The sequence below is a fragment of the Dermochelys coriacea genome, chromosome 16 (assembly GCF_009764565.3).
Source record: "Dermochelys coriacea isolate rDerCor1 chromosome 16, rDerCor1.pri.v4, whole genome shotgun sequence".
Taxonomy (NCBI): domain Eukaryota; kingdom Metazoa; phylum Chordata; order Testudines; family Dermochelyidae; genus Dermochelys; species Dermochelys coriacea.
This window is the reverse complement of record NC_050083.1, coordinates 7,327,974-7,355,155: the sequence shown is the minus strand read 5'-3', so window position 1 is coordinate 7,355,155 and position 27,182 is coordinate 7,327,974. Positions and strand designations below refer to the sequence as shown.

Here is a 27,182-nt window from a genome sequence, read left to right as displayed (position 1 = left end):
AGTCAATGGGTGTAACATGGATCATTTCCACAGGTGAGTGCGTATACTCTGCCGAGAATACACACAGTTCACAGGCATAACAATGCAGCAAGAGAGCAATAATGCATTACCCCATGAAACTCCTAGAGAGAGATTCCAGCAACAGGAAGACAAAGAAAGAGCACAGAGTCAATGACAAACAGAAACAGAAGTCTATACAGTATACCCAATGCACAAAGAGATATGTGCTCCCTTCCTCCCTCCCCCCAAACTCAATGCTCATAACATAAATAAGGAAGTAAGTAATAGATTTGATATGTGACATATGCACACACATCCTCGCTGGTGTCGGAATAATCCTTCTACTGAGAAACAGACAGTATTGCTATACTTCATTGTCACTTTGAGAGGAAGTAATTTTCATTGTTCAGCAAATTGTGGTAAATTCATTCACTTTAAACAAGATGTGCAAAATTCTACACATCTGGAGTAAACTTTTTTTGTTGATGCCCATGGAGTATATCTCTAATTTTCCCCCCCATTCATAAGCATCATTTGATTGAGCAAGTAGAATTCATGCCTGAGGTTGGCCAATTTTTATCATCAACACAGGGAGATGCTTCAGTTTGAAAGATATTGCTGTATAGAAGATATATAATTTTTGTTATTATTAAATCGCTTACAAGCATCTATTTGGGGCCCACCTTGAAAAGAATAAATTGAGTTACAATCTGAAAAACTATAAGCAGGAGAAGGTGGACTGGTGCATAGTATAAAATCTTGCAGCAGTGACTCATATTAACAAGCTGATGCTGTCACAATATTCCAGTAGACAATGTTTCTGAATGGGCTGGTTTGACTTGGTGTCCACTTGACATGCCCATTTAGCAAAATTTAATACGGATTATCACTATCAAACAGTAGATCAAGAAAATGAATTTGGTGAATTAAATGGGTTTGGCTGAGAGGTAGTCATTGAGCTGTCTTGTTGCAGACTGGAATCAGTAAAGGCTGCAATAGAGAATGTTTACAAGATTATTGTAAACTCTACCTACATTTGTGCTCTAGCATTTAGTAGCAAAAAAAACCCCTACAGAGGTACAACAAAATCACCCATCTCACTTACCAAATCAAGTTCTTTTCTAGTGATAAACAAAACTCACAAGGTTCAGTCAGCCGGCCTTTGGTTTGGATAAGTACCCAGGAGCCTGAATGTTTATCCAAACTTCATCTGAACTGTCTGAATCCCTTATGTTACCAGAATTGGATTAGGACTCTCTGGAGAACAGGCTCTCACAAGATTGCTGGTACTTCCTGCACCCAGGATTTAGCCCAGAAATCCTGAAAGTATTGTCTCTCTCATGGGATTTCAGCATTTACAGTCCCAGCTGGAATACGGAAGTATAGAAGCTAAAGCAAGAACAGCAGCAGCAAAAATAGAAAATTCTTCCAACTCTTCCAAACCACAAAAAAAGTTGAATTCAGTTCATCTCTGGGGGAAGGTTCTTGTTTTATCCAACCCAGTTTCCCCATCCTTCATTATTGCCTCCCAAAAGGATGCATGTTTAAGAGTCCTGCCCCTTTCCCTTTATAATCTTTCCATGAACCTATTCTCAACATTTACTCAAAGCATATATAATACACATGTCATTCAAGACATGCTGTCATGAAGTACAATCCAAGGATGTACAAATAACGTGTAGAGGCTGACATTATACCATTAGATATCAATGCCAGGGTGAACTACAGAAATGCTGAATACAATGCACTCTCATAAGGAGCAGAAACTATAAATCTTTCATCAGAAAGGATTTGTCCAGCAACATAAAAGGCTCTCTAAATCTGCTGATGTTCTACATTACCTTCAGAGACCCATGTTCACCAAGGAAAAGATATTTTAAAGACCAATGATATTATTGGTCTTCAGAACACACAAGAGTTTCTCTGACTGGACAAGCTCACTAGATTCCTCTCCTCCCAACCTCTCCTGGAAGTGTGAATTCTTACTGGAGAGGGAAATCAGGAATTTACAATAGACCACAGACATGGACATTATTTCTAGACCATCTTTCATCTGGGGCTCTCTAATTTTTTTACAACCCTTAATTAACTAAGCCTTACTAAATAAAAGCTTGACAGATATTATTATATCCATTTTTGCAGATCAGGAGACACAGGCATAGAGAAGTTTAGGGTCAGTTTTTCAAAAGTGGCCTCTAATTTTGGTACACATCTTTACACAACCAGGGCCTAATTATCAGAGGTATGGAGTGCTTGATTGACCTCAAATGGAGTTAGGAGTTCTCAGCCCTTCTGAACACCAAACCCTTGGTACCTAAAATTGGGTACCCAAAGCAGTAGGCAACCAAAATTAGAATTAATTTTTTAAAATCTGGGCTTCAAATAACTTGCCCGTAAGATCACCAAGCTCGTTAGCAGCCAAGTCCAGAACAGAGCACAGACCTCCCAGTTCACAGTCCCCTTCTCTAAACACTAGTCAACATCGTTACCTTCATTTAATGGTGGCAAATGATACAGTTTGATCATATTCTGTAATCTAAACATTTCTGAGAAAGTCCTTGTCACCATCATGTTGTTGAAAATAAATTTAGAGGATTAAAGGATCTAATTCTGTGATTTAATACAAGTTTCCATTAACCTATGTCCAATACTCTCTCCCCCTGGAGAAAGAGGGAATAGATGACTGTCGCATCTTATTGTTTTCACAGTCTCAGTGACTGCGGTCAAATCAACTTAGATTTGGGTTTTGCTTTTTGAAGCATTTGCCATTGAACTGGAACAAAAGATCTAAAATGTAGATTTCATGGACATAACACAGAAGGAATTCAGAAACTACAGAAGAAGAAAAAATTCTGGGCCAGATTCACCAGGATGCTCTGGCAACTTTATGTAGCTCCAGTGATGTAAAACAACCATAATGCTATCTTAACTTTAAGATGAGTTTATGGTGGTTTTGCATTGTCAGAGTTATGCAAATCAACCAAAGAACATCAGTAAATCTGGCCATCTGTTTAGAAATGGTTCTATTTCTGTAACATATAGGGTAGACTTGCACACTTCCATTAAAAGATATACATTATCTGATGAAAAATGCACTTTCTTAAATGGCTCAATCTCCTGTGATCATTTTTTTCTCAATCATAGCAGCTTAAAAATATTCAGAGCTGCCAGAAACTTGCTAATAAGTCACAAACATGGGTCCAGATTCCAATGAGTGGTAGCTGGGACCAAAACACACCGCGGTGAACTTTCGATGAAATCTAGAACAGCTTGTTAATTGAGGTTGACATTATGGAAAGGTCTTTTCCCCCTAAGTTTTGGGTGAAAGAAAATGAAAATTTCACTTGAAGTTTTAAGTTTGTTCTGATCCAAAATTTAAAATAAAAAAATGGTGCTGTGAAACTCATGAACCTGTTGTGAAATGGAACCACAACTACCGAGCTTTAAATGGCTCTAGTTCAGTGTCACATCTACCCTCCTCTCTCCTTTCCCGGAAATTCAGATTCTAAAGAAAAGTTACTCACGAGAAGGCAAATGCCACCAGGGCCCCACTGACCACAATAAAATCCAAGATGTTCCACAGGTCACGGAAATAGGAGCCAGGATGAAGCAGCAGCCCCAGGTCAATCATCTTCAGAGGAAACAAATTAACATGACACATGTAAAAACACAGGAACCAACTCCAGATGCAGACGTACAGCAGTGATATGTATTATCTACAGTGAGGTGAACCCCTGTATCCTTGATCAAATGATTTAGGTCCCTTCATAAATCCTCCTTCTAAAACATAAGAACAGCCATACGAGGTCAGACCAACGGTCCATCTAAGCCCAGTATTCTGTCTTTCGACAGTGGCCAATGCCAGATGCCCCAGAGGGAATGAACAGAACAGATAATCATCAAGTGATCCATCCCTTGTCGCCCATTCCCAGCATCTGGCAAACAGAGGCTAGGAACACCATCCCTGCCCATCCTGGCTAATAGCCATTGATAGACCTATCCTCCGTAGATTTATCTAGTTCTTTTTTGAAACCTGTTATAGTCTTGGCCTTCACAACATCCTCTGGCAAAGAGTTCCACAGATTGACTACGTGTTGTGTGAAAAAATAAATTCCTTTTGTTTGTTTTAAAGCTGCTGCCTACTAATTTCATTTGGTGACGCCTAGTTCTTGTGTTATGAGAGGAGCAAATAACACTTCCTTATTCACTTTCTCCACACCCGTCATGATTTTATAGACCTTTAGTCGTCTTTTTTCCAAGCTGAAAAATCCCAGCCTTATTAATCTCTCCTCATATGGCAGCCATTCCATGCCTTTTATCATTTTTGTTGCCCTTTTCTGAACCTTTTCTAATTCCAATATATTTTTTTGAGATGTGGCAACCATATCTGCACGCAGTATTCAAGGTGTGAGCGTACCATGGATTTATATAGAGGCAATATGATATTTTCTGTCTTATTATCTATCCCTTTCCTAATGATTCCCAACATTCTCATTGCTTTTTTGACTGCCACTGCACATTCAGTGGATATTTTCAGAGAACTATCCACAATGGTTCCAAGATCTCTTTCTTGAGTGGTAACAGCTAATTTAGACCCCATCATTTTATATGTATAGTTGGGATTATGTTTTCCAATGTGCATTACTTTGCATTTATCAACATTGAATTTCATCTGCCATTTTGTTGCCCAGTCACCCAGTTTTGTGAGATCCCTTTGTAGCTCTTCGCACTCTGCTTTGGATTGAACTATCTTGAGTAGTTTTATATCAAAAGTTACATAGTAGTGATGTTTTTGTTCTTGACAGGTTTTCAATAGGGGAAAGGGAGGGTTGCTGTTGTAATTTAGTGAGAGAAGTTAGTATTTCAGAAGCAGATGATGGTGCTTCTGAGTCAGGAGCAGTGCAATTGTAATGCTGACGGACCCCGGTCGCTGGCAGGCGGGATCGAACTGGGGACCTCTGGAGCTTAGTGCATGAGCCTCTACTGCATGATCTAAAAGCCAGCTGGCTATTAGCTAAGGCTGTAGAGCAAACTCATTTTCTCTCTCTCTCTAAGTGGTCTCGGTGCCACTAGATGGGACAGAATACCACACCCAGGAGGTGTGTGGGTTACACAAGCAGACACTTTGTAATCTTCCTTACACATATCTTTCCCAGTGAACTCCATGACTGTCAATCCCCTTAATTTTCCACTTCCTGGCCATTTCCTATGCCACATTGTGTGGTAGTTTGGTACAATAAACACATATCCTGAGAATAGAGCAATTTGGATCCTTTCTTGTAATTTGGTCTTCTCTCAAATATACATTCACCTGTACTGTTCACTTTCTCGTTGTTTAATACATACATACTGTAGTGTGCTGGTCTTATGTCCTTTGCCAGCTACACAAAATTAAATTAAATAACATCCACAGAGGCAAATCTGCTGGAAGTTACCTTGGGGCCAAACTGCCTGACTGTAATAGGTAGAAAGAGCTGCCCAAGGAAGAACGAACTGTAATAAATTATTTGTGTTTGGAACCCCAGCAGTGTCAATATCTCCCAAATGTCTTCAGCAACAAAATGAGAGATTTCTCACAATACACTGTGTAGATCTGTGATCCCTTCACTCTCTGTTCCTATGTGTGGGATGAAATAGTTAATGTTGACCTTTGAATTATCATCACTGAGCCTCAGAGTTTACACCTGATTGAGATGAATGGAGCTGTTCACACTTCTCAGAACTAGGATTCCGAGTATCTGCAAACTCAGGCTGACATTTCTGCATCACACTCCATTCACATTTTTGAGATTTTCTTCACAAGCATAACAGCAAAAAAACTTTTTTTTTTTTTAGACAAAAGCAGAGATTCTGGAGAACACGACAGTAGCTACAGAAAAATGCTGGTATGATGTACGGGTGTATGCAGCTGTTTCCAAGCCCTGTTCATAATGGGTAGAACTTATTATTATTAATATTTTTCGACAAGCATGAATGGCATCTCTGCCCTATTCATATCCCTGGCTCTGGACTCCTGAAAATATACCACAGTGAATCTGAAAAGTTGAAGAAATACCCATGGTGATATTCTTACCTTTATCACCATCTCGAAGGTAAAGACACCCGTAAATATATAATCCAGATACTTCAGCGCCTAAGTCAGAAAGAGAAATCTGTATTTAAAGGAGACTAAGTACAGAATCACTGAAATGATCTGCCCAAAAAGAGTGTATGGAAGGTCAATTCTAGCAGTGGCATATTTACCACAGTGTCACTGCATAATACCCATTTCATGGGATGCTTTCAGGTAGTTTAGACCACAAATTTGAGTCCCCTCCATGGAACTGAAATAGTATTTAAAAAAAAAAAAAGAAATCATTGTCCAAAAGCTCATATGCACATGTGAGAAATCATCTGTGTGCACATGTACATAGCAGGCTTAAAATAGCAAAGTGAATACATTTTAAATCAAAATATTTGAAAATCTTTTCCTAATTTGCTTCCCTGACAATACGTTTGTACAAATGTGCTTCCCTCTGCAATAGTTGATGATAGCATTGCTAATGCCTCTGGAGTGTAAGGAAGATATATAAATCCCCCGGTTTAGGGCATAAACCAACCTCTAACTAGTAAATTTCCTGAACCCTTCCCCAAAACCTCTGGAACTGGCCAGATTGGAAACAGGCTATGAGACGAGGTGGTTCCCTTTTCTGATTCATTATGGCAATACCTATGTTCTGAGGAATACAACTCCCTGATTTGTTTTAGGGGTTAGGAAAAGGCAGAATCCTGAACTTAGGCCTCAGTAAGTGAAACACCTGCCGGTTCACACCTATAAGTTAGATAATCTTCTTGGTAAACTGCTTTGGATTTTAAGGGTGAAATTTTCAGTCCAAGTCTCTGGTTTTGTATGCCCACTTTTACACTTGCAATTGACTGCATCCATTCCTTGCACACAGTTTGTGCAACAAATCAAGCAGCTGGACCTTGCTTGTATTTGTTGCTAATTTAGGGCCAGATTCCTCTGATACCCTTGATAATAGGGATTCTCATGGAGTAAGGTGTTACTGAAGGGCAAGAGTATTTGAATCTGGGCCCGTAAGTTAACATAGCTTTCATTCTCAAAAATCACATGAGACGAGTGGAGAGGTTTGGTAAACATCTTCATTTTAGTGCCTAGCTGACACAGCATCTGAGTACTCTGGTCCAAATACTGATGACATGGAGTAGATTCTTTCCAAGAAACCCAATGGGTACCTATTTGCTAACACTACAAATGCCCAGCCATCCAATCTGTGACTGCAGCTGTGGGGTTTGTGTGTCGATATAAGGTGCATGCCCATTTGTGTGTGCATTATCACTTGGATGTGTAAGCTCAGAGTCTGGTTTGAAACCTGTTGAAAACTGGGCCCTAAATGTATTTTTCTGAAGTTGTTTAAAAACAACATAGCCATCCTGTGCTGGTCCTAGTGGTTACTGTTGTGCCAAACCATTCAGGAGAAGCCACTCTGAAGTCTGGCTTCAGTCTCTTGCTTTCTATACTACCGATGATGAAAATACCCTGGAAGTGTACTCCACCCTCAGGAGTGTGGAAATGCCTCCCACTGCTCAGCAGCGATCCCTTGGGCTGGCGAAGACACAGCCTTTCCAGGTTTCCAAGGCAGTCCCATCCAGCTGGCATCAATCAACAGCTAAGACACAGGTTCTCAGAGGTGGATGGGGTTCAAACAGAGGAACCTCAGTGTTCTTGGTAGGGAAATTGACAGACCAGATTGTTGGTATAAATGACTAGCCACTACTTTGGAAGGCCATGCGAGTAAAAAGTTCAATGTGGGGTCTGCAATGCTTTTCAGAAAGAGACATGAAATCCGAGAGCTGTCATTATGCTAGTGTGAGTCTCACCCTAATTGATACCTATCCAGCATCAATTCTAGACAGATTTGGTGGCTGTTATCTTCTCTCTGTATTATACTTGGCAGTCAGGGGTGCGGGATCTTACTTCCCGAGGGTCCCAGGTTTGCACTCCCAAGTCCAGTGTTACCCACTAGATCATACATGTTGGTATCACTGGATGGAACCCCCACACTCTGAAATCTGTGTTCTGGTGTCCACACCTCCTATCAGACAAGCAAAACAAGACTATTCTGGTTCCCTTGGGTCACTACTCACATCGTTCCTCGGAGACTCAGCTTGAACAGGGTCTTCAGCAGCCAGGGCGATGCTGCTCAGTGCTATGACGATGAGGATGACCATCTCAAAGTAGCGCATGTTCACAATGTAATGAAACAGGCGTCGGATTCTGAAAGAACAAAAAAATAAAATAAAGGAGATGGAAGCACTGACATTGCTATTGTCCCTCAGTGTCTGCACCATGGTGTTGGTGGCGGGGGGGGGGGGGACGGGGACATTGCTTATCAAGAATATAAGCTTTGGGAATTTTATCATGATTATAGTGGGGAACTAGGAGTCATGAGGACTGGGCTTTATTCTTTGATCTGCACCCAACTTGCTGTGGGACATTGGGCAAGTCACTTCTCTTCACCTCACTAATCCATCTGTGAGATGGTGACAGTGGTATTGGATATCCCAGGACCATCAAGAACTTTAACTTACTGGGGCACAATTTTGCAGTTCTTACTAAGGGCTGATCTTGATGGGACGTTAGCGTGAGGCTACCTGGGGCATGAATCTACAGCACGCTACCTTGATGTGCAAGCAATGGCCCACGTGGGCACTGCTATAGTGCACTAAAAGTTCTGTAGCATGCTTTGCCGTCCTCCTATTTCCAACAGCAGTATGTGAGAGTGCACTATGGAACTTTCAATGAGTTGTAGCAGTATCCATACAGGACATTACTGCACAGCAAACCACTGTGCTGTAGGTTCACAACGCAGCTTGCCATGCACTAATGTCCCCTGTATGCATAAGACTTGACTTGATCCTGTTCAGTTTAGTGGCAAAACTCCAAAAGACTTGAATGATGCAGGGTCAGGACCATAGTAGTATTTACTCATGCAAGAAATTCCTTTGACTGAAGATTCAGACTTCAGTGTTTCCTATATGCTTTGAGATCCTCAGATAAAAAGTGTTTCATAACTGCAATGTAATGCTTTTATTCTCTCTCTCTCTCTCTCTCTCTCCAGGCATCTCTACCATGCTCTTTACTACAATATTTGAGAGCTGGACAACTAATTCATAACCAGTAATTTATCTGGTAAATTTAGCCTCTTTTTACTGTGAATCATCTGCAAGAAAATTGTGAAACTCTGGTATTTCAATATTATTCAAAACTATTCACAAATTCTTTCAGCAAATAACTCTTGATTGGCACTCAGTTGCAAATGTTTAATTGCAAATACGCAAAATTATAAATTTGCATGGTGTTGGTTAGTTAATAATAAACTTGGTGTTGTTTCTATTCCCCGATTGGATAATGTATGTAAGTAACCAAGTAACCAACTACATTATGATATGAGCATGTAATTCAAGTACAATTCAAAATCTGCCTTTAGCAAATATTTGTACAGTGGATTTTAAAATTTCGTTTTTGCAAGTATTTACGTTAGTAATTCCTGTTGCTAGATTAGTAATGGATAGTGAATGTAAAAGGGGCACAAATCAACGGAAGTGAACAGGTTATGAAAAAATACTGAAATAACAGTCATGGAAATGTTTCAGAGTAGCAGCCGTGTTAGTCTGTATTTGCAAAAAGAAAAGGAGGACTTGTGGCTCCTTAGAGACTAACAAATTTATTAGAGCATAAGCTTTCATGAGCTACATGCATCTGATGAAGTGAGCTGTAGCTCACGAAAGCTTATGCTCAAATAAATTTGTTAGTCTCTAAGGTGGCACAAGTCCTCCTTTTCTAGTCATGGAAATGTTTCACAGAGTTCCCCAAGCTCTTGGTATGTATCTTACAATAAGGGAGAACTATCCTGGTGTTTCAGGGCATTAAAGAAGTGAAATTACCCACAACGTTCATAACTTTAACTTACATGTTGAACTTGGATTCATCAAAGAAATAACAAGTAGTTATTTGTCATTCATAACAAGTACTGAGATGCAGAAATATTTGTAAACTACGACTGGCATGTTATCAATCACTTTCAATGTGTATGTGCATTTTTAAACCGTTGGTACTTTAAAAACCATTGTTTTAAATTATATTTTTCAAAAATGCTTTGTGCTTTGGGCAGCACAACAGAGCTTGGAAAGACCACCATCGAGAAAGAGAGACTGTGGAAAAATGTCCCAGCCTTCAAAAATCGAAAGGAACTGCTTCATGAAATAGAATCAGAGATGTGAACCTACACCCAACCATCACCTGTGTCGGACCAGAAAAACCATGTTTTCTTCCTCTTCCTTCTCAGACCCTTGGGTGCTTCTGACCATTTGAGTGTGACACATTTCATTTCAATGTGTTTTTAGCCCTTCTTACATTGAAAGTAACTTTCTGAATGAAAAGGGGCTCAGTAACCAGACGAAATCATCCAATTGACAAACACTGAGAGCTAGATTCTGGCCTTTTCAGCTGGGATGTGCTGTGCGGTACTAAGGGACCACACCGCAGCGGGAGAGCTCGAGAGGAATTCTGGCTGTGTCTCCAGGGAAGCATATGTTCCATAGGCAGCTGCATTACTCTTGCAGAGGGTGCAGCTTTCTTTCCCTGTGTCTGGCCGATCTCATCCTTACTCCTCCCAATAGCCCCAGCCACAACATTTGCAGGGATCAGTGTACATGCTCCACAATAGGATTGCATTTGGCTCCTTCATGGGAGGCATCTTGTGGCCTCGACTCACCTTGCTTACCTTCACAGTGCTGGGCACCACATGGCCCTGTATGTTAATGCCTACTTTGCCCATATATGGTCCCATGAACTACGTATTACACCTTTGGTGGTTGTTTTTTTTCTTGGGGGGTGAAGGAAAGGAAGATTAATGGAGCACAAAGGATACTGGAATATGGGGCTCAAAGCTTTCTGCGAGATGGGGTAACAGAAGAAAAAGTGGGTGTGTTTTGGGGGTTACCTGAAAAAAGGTTGAGAACACCTGTCCTACGCTAACTGGTCTGTACCAGGCTAGAGGCAGTCCATTCTAAGCCCAGGACTTTGTATTCTTTCTGCTATTGCAGCTTAGTAATGTTACCAGGTGTTTCACAACCTAAGACTCACTCCAGGCAGTCAACCCACAGCGGATGCAAAGCAGAACAAGCAGCCAAGTATTCGAGGCAGAATAATGTTTAAAATTAAGCCAGCCAGGATCCAAGCCCCATAATTCCAACATTTCTTTGCTCCCAGAAAGTTCATCATTCTTTTGTACCATGCTGTGTGCACATCAGATTAAACTCTTCCCTCACATTAACTGTGTATTATCACATTCATCAAAGGATGTTTTGTTGTATTTGAAGCTATTGTTAGAACTAGTACAATGTGTTCACAGCATTCTGAGAAACAGAAATCTCCACAGACTTTTCAATCAGCCACCACAACCCTCCATGAATCCTTAATGACAGCTGAAGGAACAAACTGCAGAAAATGTAGAAGGGAAGTCAGATATTTTTTTCAAAGTAGAGAAGCCCATGCTGACAGTGGGAAGTGGACTGAGCCCTCAATTCATTTCCTATAGGCTACCGAACAGCAGTCTGTATTCCAACTACACACACGGTCTCCAATGTATTCCAACTACACATACACTCATAGTCAGGTGATCTTGGTGAATGTGATTATAGGCCAGAGCTGGAAAAGCAGATCTAATCAGGGTTTAATCCAGAGAGAAATTATCACAAATAGTGCAAGCAATCCTCGGGGATGGCAAAGGTTCTTAACCTCTGCCCCAACCCCAAGTTACTGCTTGAAATGACTCACAGCCCGTTATGCTAGAACTCCTACAGCTCATGATGATGTACCTGTCTAGTCCTGCGGCACTTGGGAATGACACGGTTCTCTACATGCAGAGTCAAAGTGCAAAGCTACCCATGAGACACAGATGCCGCAAACAGCAGAAGTGCTATAATCCCAACAGACCCTATATGTTATAGTCAGCCTCAGTTCATGAAGAAATACTTGCAATTTCCCAGAAATTCAGCTTCTATGGTGATGTGGGGCTACAGGGCTGGCAAGAGGACCACATCCTACAGGGGAAGGTGTTTGTGGAACCAGGCTGCATTCGCTGGTCTCAAAAACACTTTCCCTCAGCCCTTTGCTCCTCATAACTCCTCCTCTTCTACAGACATTCCATCCTCCAAAACAGATCGCTGACAAAGGTATGTGCTCTTGGTCAGACTGGAAATTCAGAGGAGCAATCCACAACAGCGAGCTCATAGTCTCCACTGATGGATCACTGAACAAATATTCACTAACTTGACCATGAGAAGCTCAGACTCTTCCGGGATTTTTTTTCTCTTTTCCATTGGTAATTTATTACCCCAGGAAAGCCCAACTCAAATGGTGCATCTGGTTCGTAGGTCAGTCAAGCTGTGTACTTAGTTTTCCAATGGATGTGACGAAACAGAGAGCTAGTAAAGGTACATTATTTTTCTCGGCATATTCACACTCACGTGCACAAGACAGGAAAGGCACTGTGGCGGTAGAAGACTTACGGGTTTGTAGGGCTTAAGATAAACATGGAGCTATAAGGCAGGATTGGCTTAGGTCCATTTTTCGTCAAGTCGTCAATCTCCATATCTTTCTTCTCTTCCGTTTTACTTTCAAATTCAATGTTGTTCACTACAAAATGAATTGAAGGAAACAGGCATCAAACAGGTCAAAAATGTAAACACATCCCAGTCACAAATGTTCTTCAACTGCTGGATATATAGAAAATAAAGAAAAGCAGCTTTCAAACATGTTGATTAAGTATAATGAACCTACTAGCTGTCTGTTGTTAGCATGGCTATTTATTATAGTATAATATACAGTACAAATAAATTATTCTTTAACTGCTTCACTGACAAGCAATATTTCAGAAATGACTCGGAAATGCCCAAATGCAGGCAACTCTTAAGGTTATTTTTTTTATATATAAAGGGTCTGTCAAGATGGGGATTGAAATTTGATCCCAAACAACCAGATATCTCTATAATCCAGTAGGTAAGGATAGAGAATCAGCTAAGGTGCTATGAAAAAAAGATAATGAGCCTAACTGATAGCATGCTTCTGAATCTTTTGATGCATGGGATATAAACCAGCAGCAGGGATGGATCTGGAAGGCTCAAATAAGCAAGCTGTAGCTTTGCTTTGATAATTCTGTGATTGAGAAAAGCCTGAACTTCTCTGTGTTAAGACTGTTACTGAAGTCAGATGCCTAAAACATGAACTAGAGACACTGTTTATGCTACATGGTCTTTTCTTAGCCAAATACCTGCTGCATACACAGGCCAATCAGTTCATAAGTCCAAAAAGTCATTCTCTTGTGATGTTTTAGTGGAGGTTTTATGGTTTACCCACCCAATCTTTTTATTTCCCCCCCACCCCACAAATCGGTATTTCAGCATGAACAAATGACAGACCCCCTAAATCCTTTTCCAAAACATGTTGAGTAAATTCCTTACTAATTCTCAAATCAGATATATGTCAACGTCACAAGAGAAGAAAGAACTAGGGAAGACTGAGATTGAAAGAGACATCAGTATCAGAATGTAGTAGAATTACTGAACATCTCATATGGTCAAGAGAGCAAAGAGGAAGAGTACAAACAGGGGCCTAAGAGGCACAGTGCAGACTGCTTTAAGCCTAATTATATTTCCTGTATTCCAGGCCCAGCTACCAGCACAATTTACAGCAGCTCCAGGGGCTATTCTAAGTTACGACGACTTGCTCAGAAGAGCTCTCCAGTCATGTTCCCAGAACATCCCTTCTGCCCCTGCTCCCTCCCTGCAAGCCAGGGACCACAAGCAAGGGAGGGCTGCACATAAAGTTCTGTGCCACAGGTTTTTTCTAGGAGATCGTTCCATGCCCCTTTACACAGATGCAGCAGGGAAGAGACTTGGGGCCTGAAGATACAAATCAGACAGTACAAAGAAAAAGCTGTATTTAGAGTAAAAACAGAAGCAGCCTTCTCATCTTCTTCAGAAAGGGGCCTTGTAATGGTCGTATCCATGATGTAAGCTCGAAAAGGACAAAGAACAAACCACCAATTTCTCATTCATCTGAGTCATAATGAAAGCACATAGACAAGGCACGCCAGTCCTCGTTAATTAGAGCACATGTCAAGTGACAAGCTTAAACTCGCTGTCCCTTCCCTAGCACTCACTTTGGATAAATGAAAAGCTTTCGGTGTGCACAGCTGACAGCTGCGCCACAGAAAAGTGACCATCGCTCTAGGGTCACAGGCTGTTTGGTTTCAATCGTCTTGATAGTGATGTTTCGGCTGATGTGCTACATGGGGCTTGTCCTAGTCACTTTGAGGGGAGAACCAGTCTGTTGGTACTAACACCACACTGTAGTGCTTGGATGTTCTCAAAGTGTTTCACAAACATTTCATGAATTAAAGGCTCAACCATTCTGAGGCAGGTATTCTCCCTCTCTCTCTCATTTGGGGACATGGAGGCAGAAGGGCTTAAAGGGCTTGATTTTTACAAGTGGTGAGCACCCACTGACTTCAGCTGGAGTTGTGGGTGCTCATCTGTTCTGAAGAATCAGGCCCCAAGTGACTTGCCCAAGATCAACACACCAAGTCAGTGTGAGGGCTCGTCTACACAGTGTGGCAATGCGCACCAGAGGGGTGGGATTCCAAAAGAGCTCCACACCCAATCGACAGAGCAGTTTTTGAAAATCTGGCCCACGGTCCACAACTTCCACTGAGACCAACAGGCTGTCCAGGGCACTCACTTGGTATGACAGTGGTCTCCCCGGGAGGTGCAGTGATGGTGACGGGGATGTTCACAGTGGCGGTTTTGTCCAGTGGTGGCTGAGTCATCCGTGTCACGTTCTTCTCATTGTCAGCATCTTCTGGTTGCTCAGGCACTTTCTGCAGGTAGGTGCTGGGCAGGGTATGTACTGGGATGACACTCATGCTACCCCCAGCCTCTGTTTCACACGGAGCTTCCCTGAGATAGAACAGCAGAGATTATAACCCTCTTTAAGACCAAAGCAGGGAGAAAACCCATGCCCTGCAGCCAGACCACCATAGGATATGCCTGTCAGATCTTCTCAGCTAAGCCAGTTCAGTCTCTACATGGAAGATCTCTGGGGGAAACTCATGCGTCCACATTGTAGCCTAGGGGTGTGAGTGCCCTGTTCACGTACACGTACTCGAGCTAACACAAGTATCAATAGCTGTATAGCTGCAGCAGCATGGGTAGCGGCAGTGGAGGAATACAAACCGACCTGAAACGAGCGGGTACGTACTCGGCACAGCTCAGTCGTGCAGCCCCACTGCTACTTATACTGGCACCGGCTCAATGAGTGCTGCCACAGGTATGTGTACGCAAGCAGGGAATCACACACCAGGCTCCTAGTGAAGACAGAGCCATAGTGACTCTTTCTCATCTGAGTCCGACTGAACCAGCATCCAAGCATGAGGTTGTTGTTATTATGTATTATTTGTATTATCGCGGCGCCTGCTAGTCAGAATCTTGGACCAGGGCCCCACCGTGCTAGCTGCTGTACAAATGATGTTTGGAGGCTTTGGGCGGCTGGCGGTGCCTTTTGTGTTAATGAGACATAAAACTGAGGTCCCAGCTATGTGCAGTAAGGATTCCCCCTGGCACTCTTGCAACAGTAAGCAAATTAGCCTTTCTGTATTGGCTGGATTGCAAATTAGGACATTCCATTTCATCTCCCCGCAGTTTCATTTCAACCCGGTGCTCTTCACTTCCTGACCTAAGCTGTTGTGGAAAGGTGCACTTTGCTGTTAACTAGCTGCTGAGTTCCACTTTAGAAGTGGCTGCATTTCAGCAATGGGTAAAGTGTGTATGGCTGATCTATAACATTTGTAAAGTGCTTTGGGAAGCAGTTGGAAGGTGCACTATATAGAGATCATCATGTCAATTCCACTCTTTTACCAGGACTTCACAGGTGAACTATGCCCACTCCAATGATTCCCAACTTAATTTGTTTCCATTTAGATTAGCAGCGCAATAAAGGCAGTTTTGTACTCTTTCCTCGTTTCTTTATTAAATATTCTAAATGATTCATGGTGATTAAGTTTTCTATTAATTCTAATAAGAATGAAACATAAGAGAATAGAATGGTTTGTGTACTCTCCTGCAGCCCTTAGAGAACAGCAATGCACTAAATGTGGTCACCATTACGTAGTGCACACCTACCAGCTCGGACATAATGGACTCATCCTTTTCCCCACTGAGGTCTATGGGAGGTTTGTAACAGACTTCAGTGGGAGTTTGACTGGGCTGTCGAAGCTATTTTGAACAAGAGAAAATTAGCCAGAGCACTTAAGTTTTCCAGCACTTTAATTGTTGACTGAATAATGACCAGAAAGGGGTTTAATGCGTCACTTCTAACACAAAAAGAAAAGGAGTACTTGTGGCACCTTAGAGACTAACAAATTTATTAGAGCATAAGCTTTCGTGAGCTACAGCTCACTTCATCGGATGCATTTGGTGGAAAAAACAGAGGAGAGATTTATATACACACACACAGAGAACATGAAACAATGGGTTTATCATACACACTGTAAGGAGAGTGATCACTTAAGATGAGCCATCACCAGCAGCAGGGGGGGGAAAGGAGGAAAACCTTTCATGGTGACAAGCAAGGTAGGCTAATTCCAGCAGTTAACAAGAATATCAGAGGAACAGTGGGGGGTGGGGTGGGAGGGAGAAATACCATGGGGAAATAGTTTTACTTTGTGTAATGACTCATCCATTCCCAGTCTCTATTCAAGCCTAAGTTAATTGTATCCAGTTTGCAAATTAATTCCAATTCAGCAGTCTCTCGCTGGAGTCTGTTTTTGAAGCTTTTTTGTTGAAGTATAGCCACTCTTAGGTCTGTGATCAAATGACCAGAGAGATTGAAGTGTTCTCCAACTGGTTTTTGAATGTTATAATTCTTGACGTCTGATTTGTGTCCATTCATTCTTTTACGTAGAGACTGTCCAGTTTGGCCAATGTACATGGCAGAGGGGCATTGCTGGCACATGATGGCATATATCACATTGGTAGATGCGCAGGTGAACGAGCCTCTGATAGTGTGGCTGATGTGATTAGGCCCTATGATGGTATCCTCTGAATAGATATGTGGATAGAGTTGGCAACGGGCTTTGTTGCAAGGACAGGTTCCTGGGTTAGTGGTTCTGTTGTGTGGTGTGTGGTTGCTGGTGAGTATTTGCTTCGGATTGGGGGACTGTCTGTAAGCAAGGACTGGTCTGTCTCCCAAGATCTGTGAGAGTGATGGGTCGTCCTTCAGGATAGGTTGTAGATCCTTGAGGATGCGTTGGAGAGGTTTTAGTTGGGGGCTGAAGGTGATGGCTAGTGGCGTTCTGTTGTTTTCTTTGTTGGGCCTGTCCTGTAGTAGGTGACTTCTGGGTACTCTTCTGGCTCTGTCAATCTGTTTCTTCACTTCAGCAGGTGGGTATTGTAGTTGTAGGAATGCATGATAGAGATCTTGTAGGTGTTTGTCTCTGTCTGAGGGGTTGGAGCAAATGCGGTTATATCGTAGCGCTTGGCTGTAGACAATGGATCGAGTGGTATGATCTGGATGAAAGCTAGAGGCATGTAGGTAGGAATAGCGGTCAGTAGGTTTCCGATATAGGGTGGTGTTTATGTGACCATCGCTTATTAGCACCGTAGTGTCCAGGAAGTGGATCTCTTGTGTGGACTGGTCCAGGCTGAGGTTGATGGTGGGATGGAAATTGTTGAAATCATGGTGGAATTCCTCAAGAGCTTCTTTTCCATGGGTCCAGATGATGAAGATGTTATCAATGTAGCGCAAGTAGAGTAGGGGCATTAGGGGACGAGAGCTGAGGAAGCGTTGTTCTAAGTCAGCCATAAAAATGTTGGCATACTGTGGGGCCATGCGGGTACCCATAGCACTGCCGCTGATTTGAAGGTATACATTGTCACCAAATGTGAAATAGTTATGGGTCAGGACAAAGTCACAAAGTTCAGCCACCAGGTTAGCCGTGACAGTATCGGGAATACTGTTCCTGACGGCTTGTAGTCCATCTTTGTGTGGAATGTTGGTGTAGAGGCTTCTACATCCATAGTGGCCAGGATGGTGTTTTTAGGAAGATCACCAATGGACTGTAGTTTCCTCAGGAAGTCAGTGGTGTCTCGAAGATAGCTGGGAGTGCTGGTAACGAAGGGCCTGAGGAGGGAGTCTACGTAGCCAGACAATCCTGCTGTCAGGGTGCCAATGCCTGAGATGATGGGGCGTCCAGGATTTCCAGGTTTATGGATCTTGGGTAGCAGATAGAATACCCCAGGTCGGGGCTCCAGGGGTGTGTCTGTGCGGATTTGTTCTTGTGCTTTTTCAGGGAGTGTCTTGAGCAAATGCTGTAGTTTCTTTTGGTAACTCTCAGTGGGATCAGAGGGTAATGGCTTGTAGAAAGTGGTGTTGGAGAGCTGCCTAGTAGCCTCTTGTCCATACTCCGACCTATTCATGATGACGACAGCACCTCCTTTGTCAGCCTTTTTGATTGAGATGTCAGACTGCGATGGGTACCCGCATGTCCCCACAGTATGCCAACATTTTTATGGCTGACTTAGAACAACACTTCCTCAGCTCTCGTCCCCTAATGCCCCTACTCTACTTGCGCTACATTGATGACATCTTCATCATCTGGACCCATGGAAAAGAAGCTCTTGAGGAATTCCACCATGATTTCAACAATTTCCATCCCACCATCAACCTCAGCCTGGACCAGTCCACACAAGAGATCCACTTCCTGGACACTACGGTGCTAATAAGCGATGGTCACATAAACACCACCCTATATCGGAAACCTACTGACCGCTATTCCTACCTACATGCCTCTAGCTTTCATCCAGATCATACCACTCAATCCATTGTCTACAGCCAAGCGCTACGATATAACCGCATTTGCTCCAACCCCTCAGACAGAGACAAACACCTACAAGATCTCTATCATGCATTCCTACAACTACAATACCCACCTGCTGAAGTGAAGAAACAGATTGACAGAGCCAGAAGAGTACCCAGAAGTCACCTACTACAGGACAGGCCCAACAAAGAAAACAACAGAACGCCACTAGCCATCACCTTCAGCCCCCAACTAAAACCTCTCCAACGCATCCTCAAGGATCTACAACCTATCCTGAAGGACGACCCATCACTCTCACAGATCTTGGGAGACAGGCCAGTCCTTGCTTACAGACAGCCCCCCAATCTGAAGCAAATACTCACCAGCAACCACACACCACACAACAGAATCACTAACCCAGGAACCTATCCTTGCAACAAAGCCCGTTGCCAACTCTGTCCACATATCTATTCAGGGGATACCATCATAGGGCCTAATCACATCAGCCACACTATCAGAGGCTCGTTCACCTGCGCATCTACCAATGTGATATATGCCATCATGTGCCAGCAATGCCCCTCTGCCATGTACATTGGCCAAACTGGACAGTCTCTACGTAAAAGAATGAATGGACACAAATCAGACGTCAAGAATTATAACATTCAAAAACCAGTTGGAGAACACTTCAATCTCTCTGGTCACTTGATCACAAACCTCAGAGTGGCTATACTTCAACAAAAAAGCTTCAAAAACAGACTCCAACGAGAGACTGCTGAATTGGAATTAATTTGCAAACTGGATACAATTAAAGAAAAGGAGTACTTGTGGCACCTTAGAGACTAACAAATTTATTAGAGCATAAGCTTTTGTGAGCTACAGCTCACTTCATCGGATGCATTTGGTGGAAAAAGCAGAGGAGAGCTGTAGCTCACGAAAGCTTATGCTCTAATAAATTTGTTAGTCTCTAAGGTGCCACAAGTACTCCTTTTCTTTTTGCGAATACAGACTAACACGGCTGCTACTCTGAAACCTGGATACAATTAACTTAGGCTTGAATAGAGACTGGGAATGGATGAGTCATTACACAAAGTAAAACTATTTCCCCATGGTATTTCTCCCTCCCACCCCACCCCCCACTGTTCCTCTGATATTCTTCAAAAGAAAAGGAGTACTTGTGGCACCTTAGAGACTAACAAATTTATTAGAGCATAAGCTTTCGTGAGCTACAGCTCACTTCATCGGATGCATTTGGTGGAAAAAAACTTTGTTAGTCTCTAAGGTGCCACAAGTACTCCTTTTCTTTTTGCGAATACAGACTAACACGGCTGCTACTCTGAAATCTGATATTCTTGTTAACTGCTGGAATTAGCCTACCTTGCTTGTCACCATGAAAGGTTTTCCTCCTTCCCCCCCCCCTCGCTGCTGGTGATGGCTCATCTTAAGTGATCACTCTCCTTATAGTGTGTATGATAAACCCATTGTTTCATGTTCTCTGTGTGTGTGTATAAATCTCTCCTCTGTTTTTTCCACCAAATGCATCCGATGAAGTGAGCTGTAGCTCACGAAAGCTTATGCTCTAATAAATTTGTTAGTCTCTAAGGTGCCACAAGTACTCCTTTTCTTTTTGCGAATACAGACTAACACGGCTGCTACTCTGAAACCTGTCATTACTTCTAACACAAAAGCCCTGCCTTAGTAAGGCACTGCGAAAGCAGCAGGAAGTAGGAGCCCAGTTGCTAGTGCAAGATATGAACCTACAACCTTCTAGCCCATACATGAAGTGCATCCCATGGAGTCACGCAGATTGATGAGTTATGTGCTATAAATGGCTTTTGGGTGCATTCTTAGATTTCAGGCACAGTTCAAAAATCTTTAACCTGTCATAGAAATTGAGCCTCAAGGAGAGTCTTGGCACCCAAAATCTATATTTGCCTCATGATACAGTTACAATCAAACACATACACTTGAGGCAAGAAGTGCCTTCAAGCCTTAGCCAGTCTATGAAGTTTCCACCTTTTCCCCATAAGTGTCGCCTTACATGGTTAAGTAGTACAACGAAAGAGACATTTTGGCTCAGGATAGTTCCTGGATTACTCCCAAATGGATCACAAACAGGAAGAAAGAATAACCTAAAGAGATCGTTAACGGTGAAACTGTAGCTACCGCATCTGTGCAGAAATCAATCTCTGCAGAGATTTCAACTGCACAAGCTCACCAAGGTAGGGCTCCGAGTGCTCTAAAGGTCTGGAGCATGGGTATGTGATATGCTGTAACAGCTTGAGAGAGGTGTGAGTGGCCAATTGATCAATTACTTACGTTTTAAAATCCCCTAAGTGCTTATTAGTGAAACCCCCATTTTAAGGTGCCTGTGAACACCGACTGAGGAATCAGCATGTGACGGAATCAGGGTAGTAAGTGGCTATTGTGCTTAGCCTAAGACACTCAGACATATTCAGCTTCAAATAAAATTCATTTACAAACTATAACAGAAATTCACATGCACAAAACTGTCAAGAATCTGACAACAGCGTAAATGTCCTGGGACATGAAAGCGGCCTGGATGCTGCAGACACACAAGCAAGATTTTGATCATCCCTACACTGGTATACATCTGAAGTTTTCGCAGAAAGGACTTCATGGGGATTACTCTGTATTTGTAGCACTGTACCTGAAATCAGGGGGCCAGATTCTGCTGCTCTAATCTGCAGCTGTGCCGTGGGAGGGGAGGCAAGAATCTTTCATAAGGGCCAGACAAAATGTCAGTCCCTCTCTGCTCCCCTGGGGATTCACAGTGCCCAAGAAAAGGTTGGGAAATAGACCCCTGGCTCCACTCCACTATATCCAGTCCCCAATGCACACTGGGGAACTCCAGGAGACACCCCCACCTTACTACAAGCACAAAATAGCTCAGAATATGGCCCACTGAATATGCCCCCCCTCCTGTGCACTGGCTGGCTGCCTGGAAACCCAGCAGTGTTCTCTGGGTTAAGCGGAACAACATTCCATCCTGCAAGGGACATGTTCCATTTTCACAATTTATTAAAAAGGGATTTCTCCCCGCTGCTTCCGATCACCATTGAAGAGCACTAATTTGCAATGCCTTAATGAAGCATCTCGCCTGCTGATGTCAAAGTGCTCTACAGGCATTCGCTAAGGTAACCTCATAATTCCCCTTGTGGCAGGTCAGTGTTACTATACTCATCTTACAGAGGAGAAAACAAAAGATCCCTCTTATTCTCAGCCTGTTCTGGCACAGGATAGTTTAGCCTTCTGAGGGCTGCAACGCTTTGGTCTACTGTTGGTGGCTCTATTTAGTGTGTGGGTTCTGAGAGGCCTGTGGCCTGCAGGAGATCAGACTAGGTCAGAGGTTCTCAAACTGGGGGGTACGGAATTTATTCTGGGGGTTTGTGAGAAGCTTTAGGGGGAAAAAAGGGTACTGTGCACGTTTTACTCACAGCAACGAATAACTAGCAAAGCTGATTCCTCCAGACATACGGGGTCCTCAGATCTCGCTGTGCGTTTGTCTCTAGAGGCACTGTGCATTTCAGTGGATTTCTGCGAAGCTTGCCTAGCATTCTACAAAGCGCCTGCCATCTGTACGTTAATCCGTTTGCTGCAACGCGGTGGGCACTTTTCATCCTAAGCATCGACCACACTCGCAGGTTTGCTTTTGCTATTACATTGGATCGTTGGCTCTGTTCGAATCAAGGCCTTACTGTTCTCAGTATTTAGGGAGAGTCACATGTTGGTTTGTTTGTTATCGGTATATGTACTTGTGTGGCGGGGAGCGGGTCACAAATGACTACAGACACAAAGAAGGGGGACACGATCGAGTATGTTTGAGAATCGCTGGACTAGATGATCTGGTGGTCCTGTTTGGCCTTAAGCTCCATGACTCTATGAAGGTATGTGATGTGCAATTGTGCACTAAGCCTCTTGGAGGCGTAGCACACAGCTACATAGCCCACAGGGTGGGAGGCTAACGTGGCCAGACTGGATGTCTTTTTAAAAACTATATTCCAGTTCAACCACAAATCATGCACTTCACTGCAGGAATTACTGGGTGAAATTCTATGGCTTGTGTTATGCAGAAGGCCTGGCTGGCTATTCCTTCTGGCCTTAAAACCCACAACTCTATTTGTACCCTGCTGAACCTGGGCTGTTCTGGGGAGTCTGTGTGACCCCAACATGACTTAGGCAGCCCTAGGGGTTACCAGTTTAAGCAAAGGAGAAACAGAACACTTTTATTCCAAAATCAGACCGTCCACACAGACTTGCACCAATATACCATCAGGTATGAATTAAAAGCCATTTCATTATTTTGATGTCAGTTAGTGCACAGAGCAACCCTGGGACAGAATGGGTTACAAGTCTTAAGGCCTAATTCTCCACTGCCTTGCAACAGTTGCAGCCTTTTGCAACTCTGCAAAGTGCATGTAAATATTACCAATCAGAACAGCATTGCCGAACACTTTGCACAGGTGTAAAAGACTGCATAAGACACCAGGCAGTGGAGAACCAGACCTGCACAGAGAACGCTGCACTGCAATCAGGAGGTGTATGTCTACCCATCTCTCAATTGCAGTGTAGAGTCTGAGGAGCAAGGAAGCACTGATGTCATAAACCTTAACATGGCAAACATATGGGCTGGTTCTCTTCTCACGGACATAGACATAAGTCATAAGTAACTCCCTGAATTCAATGGCGCTACAGCCCATTGGTGTGCCACTGAACCGAGAGCAGAATCAGGCCCATAGCGTTTGCATGTGTGTAATTTCACTCGTAAACAGATTCACCTCCTATGCTGTCAATTAGCTCTACAGCCTTTAAAATACAGCCTAGCTATTGCCCAGAGTGGAGGTGAGCTTATGGCAGTCCAGCAACAGTTGCGTTGTGTAGATGGTAGCTAACATATCTCCATTGAGAAGGGCAAAACCCTAGTACCGAGACACTTTTTTACATGCTCCAAAGCTGCTGTGCCATTTGGGGCTTATTTTGCCCCATGCAGACCACATGACATTCTAGAATGATGTATTCAACCCTAAATATTAATACAAGGGCAGCCCAAGGCAACTAGACACCCTCCAACAGGCCCCCAGACTACTGCTTACAACACTGCCATGACAGTGCTGTAGGCCATCAGAGAGACAGAGTGAATGTATACACATTATTAAGGAACAGCTTGGCATTTTCACAGGCAGGGTCCGTGAGATGCACAGGGCATGGAACATGTGCTGATGTCTGACAATGACTTTCAGGCCACACTCAGCAGTCAGCTTTCTGCTCCACCCCAGACATTTTGCCATGAGGAAAGGTGGGAAATCGGTTGGGAAGAGGAGACAAAATTGCTTAGATTGCAAGGCCTTTGGGGCAGGGGCCATCTGTTTGTCCGCATTTGTACAGCTCCTAGCACCCTGGGGTCCTGCTCCATGACTAGGGTGCCTACATGCTGCAGTAACACAAAAAATAAACAACAGTAACAACACTCTGCTAGGTAAATACTACAGTATGATACAATCATAGTCCAACACACTGTTAAAAGCAACTGGCCCAATCGTGCAACTCTTCATCAACCCTCCCTCTGCCAGAGGCCCAAGACGGGGAAAGGCTTAGGCCAGGCCAGAGATATCCTAGCTCAACACCACTTCAAGGCAGCACTGACCAGAGGAGCTCTGACCAAATTTTAAAGTTGTCCTGCAGGGGGTGGCTGTGTCCTCTTACCCCTGTGGGGGTTCACAGCCCACAGTGCTATTGAGAATGACTGGAGAATACTGCAGTGAACCCCCCCACAGTTGCCATACTGACAAGGCCTGTGTGTGCAGTGCTGACTTACCTGGGCTGATGGTTCTTAAGATCTTTCTCCCCAGCTTCTCCTTCCTTCTCCCCATTCTCCTTCTCCACCGACTCATACGTCGACAGAGCTCTGTGCCGGATCTTGTGTCGTCTGTGGGGCTCTTCCCCATTCTCTCCTTTCAAGCCAGGATCGCCTTCCCGGTTCCCTGACCTTGACCCTCCTCGGTGACGTGAACGCCGCTCGCTTCTGGCACCATTTGCTGTCCCATTGCCTTCCTTTGCTTGATGCTCCGCTGAGTGCCGGTGGGTCCGGTGCCGCCGGTACTCCTTCTCAGCCCCTTCTTCCACGGAGCCCCGACGATGATGCCTTTTGCCCCCTTCCTGGCTTCTGTTGCGGTCACTTTTCCCTTCCTTGCTGCCCCCCTCTGCCTCTTTGCTATGGCTCCTGTGTTGTCTGTGACGTTCCTCCTTATTGTTTGTGCCAGACTCCCCGTTCTCATCCTTGGCCACGTCGCTCTTCTCCTGCTCTCCCATCTTGTCCTTATCCCGATGCCGGTGGTGCTTTCGTGGCACTTCTGCACTGTCGGCGGAGGTGGGTTTGGCCTGCTCAGTCTCCTGAACGTCCACCGGGCTTAGCTTACCGACGTTGTTCCGCCCTTCAGTCCTTGGCTCTACCACCAGAGGCCGATCCAAATGGGTCTTCATGTCGGGCCGGATGTGGAGGGTGGTAGCATAGCGCACCCGCTCCTCCGGGTCGAGCTCATTGTACAGCGCCTCACAGCTGGCCCGGAAATTGTGCATCCGGATCTGGCTGGTCCTCTGTTCCCAAACGGACTTGGATTTGGAGGAGTTCTGCTGTTTGCTGCAGAAAAGAGGAGAAAAAGACAAGGAGATAGTCAGCATCAGGTTTGGCTCCACTTCTCCAAAAGAAATTTTAAAACAAAATGTAAATTTCTAGTGGAGACAGGGAATTGTAGGGTTGAGCCAAAGAAAACATAGGGATGAAGATAGAATGACTAGCAGAAAACACATGAGCAGATAAAGCCAGTGGGGTCACCAGAGTGCTAGTGACATCTCCCCACACAACTGGTACTATAAGACAGGGCTATTTTGATTTCTAAAACATGGCCATCCCATGGTCTAGGGGTGTGTACAATTGCCAATTACAGCCACTTCTCCTGAAAATCCTAAAGGACCATTGTAACGCTCCAAATTCCACCCAATCATCCACCGACGCCTTCCCTAACCAACAGTCTATCCCTGATCACCAGGGCAAGCCTGGGAGAAAGACTGAACCTGGTAGTGCAATCTGAAGCTCAACAGATTTTGGGTGTTGGGGAACAGAGGCAGGAAGTAGAACCCACAGTCAAGGAGCCCTCACCCAGAATGCCCTGCCCCAGCCTCCTCCCATTTCATCAAAGAACGTGGTCATTTGAGCAACCTAGACAATCTGAATTGTCACATTGGCACATGGGGGGGGAGAGGCAGACTCCAATATATCCAAACCCCAAGGCACATGCCAGTCATTACCAAAGTGGCATTGATCTCAGCTGCCACAGGAACAAGTCTGGCAAAAGTGCACAAGACACATTCAACTAGCCTGCACCCCTTTCACGAGTGGATCTGGAGGGTGATACAAAACAGATCGGATGAAGACTTCTTTATAAGCACATAATACCAGCAACCGCAGCCTTGCCAATAAAGGCATGCCGATAAGTACTCTGCCTAACCACTGAAGCAAGGAGAGGATATACTCCTGTTGGCCTCTTTTATTTAAACCGGACATTCTAAAGATTTGGGGGCCAATTCTGCTCTCATTTGCACCACTGTAAAACCAGAGGAAGCCCACTGGATTCAAGGGAGATATTCTGGATTTTACACTGACTTAAATGAGAACAGAACTGGCCAATGGTTCCTTCACAAAAATCCCCTTGCCAAGAAAGGAAACACTCTCTTCCCTCTCAGACCCCGATCTGCAGCTCTATGGTGTAATCTCAGTTGGGACACAGGATGCTAAACAGCCCCGGTCAGTCACTGCGGGAACATGAACCCTTTCAATGGGACAGGAGATCTGTGAGGCTTACTGACCGCCTTGGGTCAGTGGAGGCTGTGGAGATAGGAAACCAGAAGTGTTTTCTTTACATTCATTTGGGTCTGCTCCAGTGACAGAATAAACCAGAGTGTGAGTTTATGTGCATGTTTATGACTCAGACTGGCAGCGTCTGTCACCATTCTCAGGCCCTATGGGAAGCAGCGTTCAGACGGAATTATGTCACACCATGGGAGTTGTTGGAAAAAGTTTGCATCTCAGACATCTGCCACATTTTACTGAGAGTGGTGTTGGCTGGTTTTACTAAAAGAGGCAAAAACGTATGTAAATATTCACTTGGAGGGGATGAGGACAGTCAGGCAGATGAATCTGATTTGACCACAAATCAGAATGAACACAGCTGATTGCTCAGTTCAAAT

The 27,182-nt window shown here is 43.8% G+C and overlaps 1 protein-coding gene across 15 annotated transcripts in view; it reads right to left on the bottom strand.

Annotated features, from left to right (window-relative positions):
• Positions 1-27,182, bottom strand: part of CACNA1B (calcium voltage-gated channel subunit alpha1 B) — a 505,831-nt gene that overhangs the window by 98,635 nt on the left and 380,014 nt on the right. For 10 of the 15 annotated variants that reach the window (XM_043498957.1, XM_038374486.2, XM_043498961.1 and 7 more), the window contains 7 exons: positions 24,754-25,575; positions 14,807-15,024; positions 12,577-12,703; positions 8,149-8,278; positions 6,074-6,133; positions 3,525-3,631; positions 111-122 (listed from right to left, as the gene is read on the bottom strand). In XM_043498957.1, the coding sequence (XP_043354892.1) occupies positions 111-122; positions 3,525-3,631; positions 6,074-6,133; positions 8,149-8,278; positions 12,577-12,703; positions 14,807-15,024; positions 24,754-25,575 (1,476 nt within the window). The remainder of the gene's footprint in view (positions 1-110; positions 123-3,524; positions 3,632-6,073; positions 6,134-8,148; positions 8,279-12,576; positions 12,704-14,806; positions 15,025-24,753; positions 25,576-27,182) is intronic. The other 5 variants (XM_043498959.1, XM_043498960.1, XM_043498965.1 and 2 more) reach the window with 1 other exon arrangement.